Consider the following 7,825-nt stretch of genomic DNA (forward strand, 5'->3'; position numbering starts at 1 on the left):
ATCGGCAGGCGGACTCTCAACCACTGCGCCACCAGGGAAGCCCCCACTTAACACATTTTAACACATTTTTCAATTATGTATTTGTGTGACAATCTTTTAATCGCCTATCTCTCCTTTTAGACCTTAAGCTGCAGGAGGTCAGGGACCACGTCTCTCTTTGCTTATCACTCTATCCCTGGTGCTGAGAACAGTATTTGGAACATATTAGTTGCTTAATAAATATGTGAATGAATAAATTAATAAGGCATTGATCAGGAGGTGATTTTAATCACCTCTGGGCTGCAGCTAAAACCTTAAAGGGACAGAAACTCGAGGGCCAGAGATTCTCAGAGATTCAGGGTATCTTCCTAAGACTACAATGATGAAGTTCAGAAACTCAAGGGCTTAGGAGAAAGCTCTGTAGTCTCAACCAATGACTTCCTCTGTGACCGTGAGAATTCCCGAATACAGTCCCACCAAATTTCTTCCTTCTCTGTGGAAGGGCGGCGATTGGCGTGGGTGGTCTCCCAGGGCTCCTCAAGCTCCATTTGGTCAACCAGAGTCCCCTCCAGACTCACCCACTCACCAGGGATGATAATCAGTGTGTCTGTGACACTGCAGCTACCTGAGGCAGGGTTGGTGGCCTCGCAGGTGTAGACTCCAACTGTGCCCAGGTGGACAGGAAGAGCTACTGGCCAGAGGGCCCTGGGTTCCCACTGATCATCCATGAGTACTGGGCTGGAGGGTTGCACATGGTGGAGCAGGAGAGGGTGAGGTCGAACTCGACTATGAAGCTGAGGTCAGTGGCGGTTACTGGGGGCATGTCCGGACCATCTGTAGCAGCCAAAATAAATTCCCAGAGAGAGTCATAACCGGGAACCTGGGGTCTCTGCCTGGTTCGGCCTTTTCCTCTCAACCTGGTCCCTTCCCTGGGCTTCCACTTGCCGCGTGACCCTGGGCAGCTCATCTCCCCTCTCTGAGTCAGTGGGCTCAGCACTGGTCTGTATACTCTTTGAGGGAAGGGGCTATGTCTGTGTCAGTGTCAGGTACATGTTCGATGCTCAGTAATTATATGCTGAGTGGACAAATGAACCAACGTTAACCAGGGCTTATTGTGTACAGGGATCTGGATGAGCTCTGCTGGGGCCACAGAGCTGTTTCCAGCACGGCCTCTACCCATGAGAGAGGCAGACACATGTCTCACTGAGAGCGAGTATTCATCCGTCTTTTCAATAAGTGTTTTTGGATCCCTCGCTTTGTGCCAGGCACTGTCCTGGGTTTGGGGACACACCAGAGGCTGAGACAGGCCTAGCCCTGCCCTCACAGGGCTCCCAGTCCAGTTGGGGAGACACAGCTGTTCCTGACAGCAATGATCTAGAGTGAGCTGAGCAAGGATGGAGGAGCCCAGAGAGGGTGGCTGACCCAGCCTGGGGCGTCAGGGAAGGCTTCCTGGAGGAAAGGACACCTGAGCTGAAACCTGGAAGATGAGGAGGAGTTATTCAGGCAAAGGATGAGAGCAGTGGTGGGAAGGGAGGCACCAGAAAAAGGGCACAGCGTGTGGGGCTGGGGCTCAGCCAGACCGTGCTGTGTAAGGAGTACTGAGAAACGAGGTTTTGAGGGTCAACAGAGACTTGTGGCCTTGTAGCCCAGGCTAAGTGGGCTGGACTTCCTCCTGGGGGGCACTAGGGAGCCACGGAAGAGATGTGAGGAGGGGAGGAACAGAGTCCAATTTATGCTCTAGAAAGACATGGGCAGGGCTTCCCTGGTGGCGCAGTGGTTGAGAATCCGCCTGCCAATGCAGGGGACACGGGTTTGATCCCTAGTCCGGGAAGATCCCACATGCCGCGGAGCAATGAAGCCCATGCGCCACAACTACAGAGCCCATGTGCCGCAAGTACTGAAGCCCGTGTGCGAGAGGGCCCGAGTGCCGCAACCACTGAGCCCGCGTGCTGCAGCTCCTGAAGTCTGCACACCTAGAGCCCGTGCTCTGCAACAAGAGAAGACACCGCAGATGAGAAGCCCGTGCACCACAACGAAGAGTAGCCCCCGCTCACCGCAACTAGAGAAAGGCCGCGCGCAGCAACGCCGACCTAACGCAGCCAAAAAAAAAATTTTAATAAATAAATACATTAAATTAATGAATTTAAAAAAAGGAAAGACATGGGCACCTGCAGTTGATCCTGCCTTTATAACCCTTCCATGTGCCCCTGGGTCCCGCCCCCTGCAGCCCAACCTGCCAGGCAAGGTAGGTTTCAGGGAGGTGACCCTAAAGGAGGCAAGGGGTGTGGGATGGGCCCTCACAGATGACACTGAGGGGCGGGGGCTCACTGAGCCTCGTGATGGCAGGGTTCTTTTTTTTTTTTTTTTTTTTTTTTTTTTGTGGTATGCGGGCCTCCCTCTGTTGTGGCCTCTCCCATCGCGGGGCGCAGGCTCCGGACGCGCAGGCCCAGCGGCCACGGCCCACGGGCCCAGCCGCTCCGCGGCATGTGGGATCCTCCCAGACCGGGGCGCGAACCCGGTTCCCCTGCATCGGCAGGCGGACGCGCAACCACTGCGCCACCAGGGAAGCCCGATGGCAGGGTTCTTGACCTTGTACTGATAAGGTCCTAAATCATTCCGGGTCACCTGGTGGATAGTCAGTCTCTGCTGGTCCAGGGGAAGCCCCAGCTGCCCACTGCCTACCACAGGCTCCTTGCCAACATACCACTGGAAGGTGGCACCATTGCTTGGGGACTGGCAGCTCAGGGTCAGTCACAGAGTCCCGCAGCTCCAGGGGCGCCAAGGTGGAGGCTGTGATGGTAGGTGGGGCCAGCTTCTCTGTAAAGGGGGGATGGATAGAGAAGGAGACTTGAACCCCAGCAAAACTACTGCCCATCTCGGTGAACATGGCCACACTGACCTTCCCCCTCTGAGCCTCAGTCTCCTCCAAAAACAGGCGCCAGCCTCATGGGGCTGTTGTGAAGATGACATGAACTAACGTACGTGACACCCTTGGCCTGGGATCCTGCAGATAGTAACTGCCTAGCGTTGTCCCCTTGGTCCCTGCCCTTGGACTAGGGATGGGGGAGGGGAGGGAGATATTGTATAGATGACCCCAGTAGACTAAGTCGTTTCAGACACATATGTGTGGCCTTTTTGCCAAATCTAGGCAGAGGCAGTGATGCTAGAAAATACCAAATGTTATGCAAAGTATTAGTCAATGTATAATGTTGATTATTCATTCAATCTTTCACCTAACAAACACTTACTGGGCATCTGTTCTGAGCCACATTCTGTGCTGGGCAGTACTGGGGTCACAGTAGTGATCAAGTCAGTCCTAGCCCTGCCCTGCTGGGGCTTCCCAGTTCTGAAGGGTGTAGTAAGCACTCAGAATATGAGCTATTTTTTTAAAAATTATCTAGGGGAAAGATGTCACTGGGAGCATAGAACAAGGAGATTTAGTGTAATCTGCTGGATCAGGGAACCACCATTAATTGATCCTTCCATCCATCCATCCATTCATCCATTTGTTACTTCATTTAACTAGTGTTTTCTGTACAGCAGGGATCAGGCCATTCCAGTCTGTGCCCCCATGGGACTCACAGTCCAGTGAGGGAGACAGACTCACCCCCACACAGTGATGGGCCCGAGTGAGAAGAGCTGGGATGTGGAATTCCAGGGGATTTCGATAACCCAGAGGGGACACCTGACCCAGTTAGGGGGTCAGAAAGGACTTCGGGGAGATGATATTTACATGAAAAACTCCAGAGTGATGAGGGGGAGGAGATTATACGGGTGAAGGGAAGAAAGGATGACAGCAGAAGGCAGAGCTAAGTCCTAGATGTGAGAAAGAACAAGGAAGCAGGTCTGACAGGAGGTTAGAGAGCTAGGGTCTGGGCACAGAGAATGGGGAAAGATGAGACTGAACAGGATGGTGGTGCTGGTGTGGCAGGCAGCTGACCTGGGACTTCACCACGGAAGGAACCACATTCCACCAATCACTTCTCTCCTCTAAAAACCAACCTCTGTTGGGAAAAAAACAGAGTGAAATACTTTAAATTGCTGGAAGACTAAAGGACCTGAAGAGGAGAAGAAATAAATTGGTGATGCCATATACCTTGAAGAGCCAATATAAATTCTGTGAACTATTTCCTGCCACCCTCCAGATCTGTCTAGTGACTCCAAGTGATTTTGAGCTTCCAAGTTCAAGGTCACAGGAGGAATGCCTAACGATGGTCTAAGTTGGTTTCTGAAATGGGCAAGAATGTTCATAGCTGCATTATTCACAAGAGCCAAAAGGTGGAAGCAGCCCCCTGTCCATTGATGGATGAACTGACCAACAAAACGCGGTTTACATGTATAGTTAGCCCTTCATATCCACAGGTTCTGTATCCATGGATACAGGGGACCAACTGTACTACACCATTTTATGTAAAGGACTTGAACATCCTCAGATTTTGGTATCTGCAGTGGGTCCTGGAACCAATCCCCATGAATACTAAGGGAAGATTGTACAATGGAAATATGGCCTTAGAGGGAAAGGAAATTCTGTCACATGTTACAACTTGGATGAACCTTGAAGACACCATGCTAAGTAAAGTCAACCAGTCACAAAAGGACAAATACTGTATGATTCCATTTATTTGAGGTACCTAAAGTAGCCCAAAATCATAGAAACAGAAAGTAGAAGGGTGGTTTCCAGGAGCTGGAGGAGGGAGAGGTTAGGGAGTTAGTGTTTAATGGGTACAGAGTTTCAACTTTTGCAAGATGAAATGAGTCCTGGAGATGGAGGGCTGTTAATGCTGTACTTAATGCCACTGAACTGTACCCTTAAAAATGGTTAAGATGATGACTTTTACGTTATTTGTACTATTATCACAATTTTAAAATAAATAATAAGTGGGTTAAAAGAGTTTGCATCTCTTTATGGGGAAAAGAAGGAATCATCTAAGAGGAAGGCAGGACACTGGTGGGGTTGCTGCTATTGGGATCAGCTGACCCAAGGTCTTTGGAATCCGTCCTTATGAGCTCAGAGTGCGGGCTTTCCTGACCCCATCTACACAAACATAGCATTTCTAGGTCCAGGGAAGTAGCTTCTCCTTCTCCTCTATACCAGATTCTGTGCTTTTGTTGTTTTCGTATATAAAAATCAAGGCTAGGACAAAAGAGAGCCATCACTTTCAGCCTACTCTATCTCTTAATCAAGGAGAGGTTTCAATTTTCCAACCCCACTCTGAGAGAGATGGCTAGGTGTCCTCTAATATCCTTCGTCTTCTGTAATAATAATACCCCAATTTTTAGCCAGGCACATGGCCACCAGCATAAGGACCACATTTCCCAGCCTCCCTTGCAGCTATGTATGGCCCTGTGACTAAATTCTGGCCAATGAGGTGTGAGCAGAAGTGATGGGTATAATCGTTGACTCAGGTTCTTAAAGGAAGGGGACACACCCTTCCCTTCCTTCTTTCCCTTTCCCATGTTAGAATGGGGACATCCCTATGTCCATATCAGCCATCTTGGTCCACGCAGACAAGGGCTACTCTCCAAGGGTGGTGGAGGATTTAGAAGGACCCAGCCTCTGACAATATAATGCAGTTATATCCACTCCAAAATTATTGTATCTGGACAAGGGGGGGAGAGAGAGAGAGAGAGGGAAACATATTTCTTAAGACCCTTTTGTTTGAACCCTTGTCACAGCAGCCAAATATCCCCAGGAAATACACATATTGTCCTTAGGGCACTGAGGAGCCATGGAAGAGTTTTGAGTGGGGAAGGGACAGGGTCAGATCAGAGGCTGGGAAGAGCCCTCTGGTTGTTGGGGAGGGGGTGTTTGCACTCAGCAAACACAGGCAAGTAGACATTCCACGTGGGCTGGCTCACATCCACCACAAACTTCTGTAGGGCGTAGGGGCCCATATCCATGAGGCTGAGCCCAGTGATGTGCAAAGATCCATCTGGACTAGCGTCTCCCAGCCTGTGTAGGCAGGGCCGAGGGTCAGGCCCCCGGAGATCACGCAGAAAGTTAAGATCTGCTGGGCCATCTCCGTGCCCCCTCCCCGAAACCAGTTGAAGCACGGGAGCCTGTCTTTGGCCAAGCCCTGAGCAGCCAGGGTGACACTGTCCCCTTCCAGCAGTTGAGATGGGACAAGTGTGATGGTCAGTTGGGCAACCGCTGGCATCACACAGAAGCCCAGGAGAGAGGCTGAGGGTGTGGGGAGAGAAAGACATCAGAAACACCAGGAAGGAGAGGGCAGGATCCCGGGAACAGCCCCGGCTTTCAGTCCCCGAACCTGTGCTTCTAGCGGTGTCTGTCGCAGTCAGACACAGAAACGGGCTGGACAGGACCACTTCCAGGAGGGACTTGCCCCATGAATCAGCAGATGGCCTCCAGCTGTCATCTCCTCCCAGGTCATGTCCTTCCCAGGGTGGCCTATATCTGGAGATTGAGCAAGGCTTGGCCATCTCACCCTGATACGGAACAACCCTGAGGGGGCAAAACTCTCTCCTGAGCTCCCTGCTAAATCAGCTGAAGTTTTGTCAGGCCTGCACCACTGATCAATTTCTCTCTCTCTGCCCAGTCTTGCCTCCCCCTCCTTCCCTCCACAGGTACTGATTTCTAATAAACATCCTGCACTTGTGTCAGTTAACTAGGGCTGCCATGACATAGTACCACAAACTGGGAGGCTTAAAACAACAGAAATGTATTGGCTCACAGTTTTGGAGGCCAGAAGTCCAAAATCAAGTTATGGGCGGAGCCGCGCTCACTCAGAAACCTGTAGGAGAACTGTTTCTTGCCTCTTCCAGCTTCTGGTGCTCTGCTGGCAATCTCTGGCGTTCCTTGCCTTGTCGGAGCGTCATTCCAATCCTCTGTCTTCATATGGCTGTCTTCCTATAAGGACACCAAGCATATTGGAGCAAGGGGCCCACTCTATTCCAGTATGACCTCATCGGTTTTTTTTAAATTTTTACTGGAGTTTGGTTGCTTTACAATGTTGTGTTAGCCTCCACTGCACAACAAAAGGAATCAGCCGTATACATACAGATATCCCGTCCCTTTAGGACTGCCCTCCCATTTAGGTCACCACAGTGCATTAGGTAGAGGTCCCTGTGCTATACAGTATGTCCCCATCAGTTGTCTATTTTATACATAGTATCAATAATGTGTATGTGTCAATCAGGGTCTCCCAATTCCTCCCACCCCACGCCTTTCCCTTTGGTATCCATACCTTTGTTCTCTATGTCTGTGCAGTATGGCCTCATCTTAATTAATTATATCTGCAACAATTTTATTTCCAAATAAAGTCATATTCTGAGGTTCTAGGGGCTAGAACTTCAACGTATCTTTTTTGGGGGGGAAGGACACTATTCGACTCATAACACCTCCCCCAACTCCATTTCAGAGTCTGCTTCTGAAAAACCCAATCTGTGACAATGACTTCGGACAGGTGGCTCCACTGAGCCTCTGTTCTCTTAAAATAGAAGCGACACTGCCTTGAGGGTTCATGAGGATAGACATGTAAAATGCCCAGGACAGAGTCAGAAACACAGAAGTTAAATAAATGGGAGCTTTCAACTGTCATTCAATCAACAGTCATACCACAAACATTTGATGAGCACCTACCATGTGCCAAGACCACAGCTGGGCAATGCGATAAGATAATGAACTGTAAAATCAAAACCCTACCCTCATGGAGCCTGTGGATGGGCCAATGGAAAAAAGGGAAATTAACCATCCATCCATCCAAATAAATGTAAATTTACATACTGCAGTATTAATGAAGAGGTGCGGGGTGCGATGGCAACATGAAGGTGTAAAGTTTAGACTGGGATCTGAAGGAGTCATCCAGATTGAGAAAAAAAAATTGTG

The 7,825-nt window shown here is 50.0% G+C and overlaps 1 protein-coding gene across 1 annotated transcript in view; it reads right to left on the minus strand.

Annotated features, from left to right (window-relative positions):
- Positions 1–5,874, minus strand: part of LOC129391455 (carcinoembryonic antigen-related cell adhesion molecule 5-like) — a 15,880-nt gene extending 10,006 nt beyond the window's left edge. Inside the window, exons 1-3 of the mRNA XM_055079258.1 lie at positions 5,839–5,874; positions 2,540–2,685; positions 676–773 (exon numbers count right to left, since the gene is read on the minus strand). Coding sequence (XP_054935233.1) covers positions 676–773; positions 2,540–2,685; positions 5,839–5,874 — 280 coding nt within the window. The remainder of the gene's footprint in view (positions 1–675; positions 774–2,539; positions 2,686–5,838) is intronic.
- Positions 5,875–7,825: the final 1,951 nt, after the last annotated feature.

Source organism: Physeter macrocephalus, chromosome 17 (assembly GCF_002837175.3).
Source record: "Physeter macrocephalus isolate SW-GA chromosome 17, ASM283717v5, whole genome shotgun sequence".
Classification (NCBI taxonomy): domain Eukaryota; kingdom Metazoa; phylum Chordata; class Mammalia; order Artiodactyla; family Physeteridae; genus Physeter; species Physeter macrocephalus.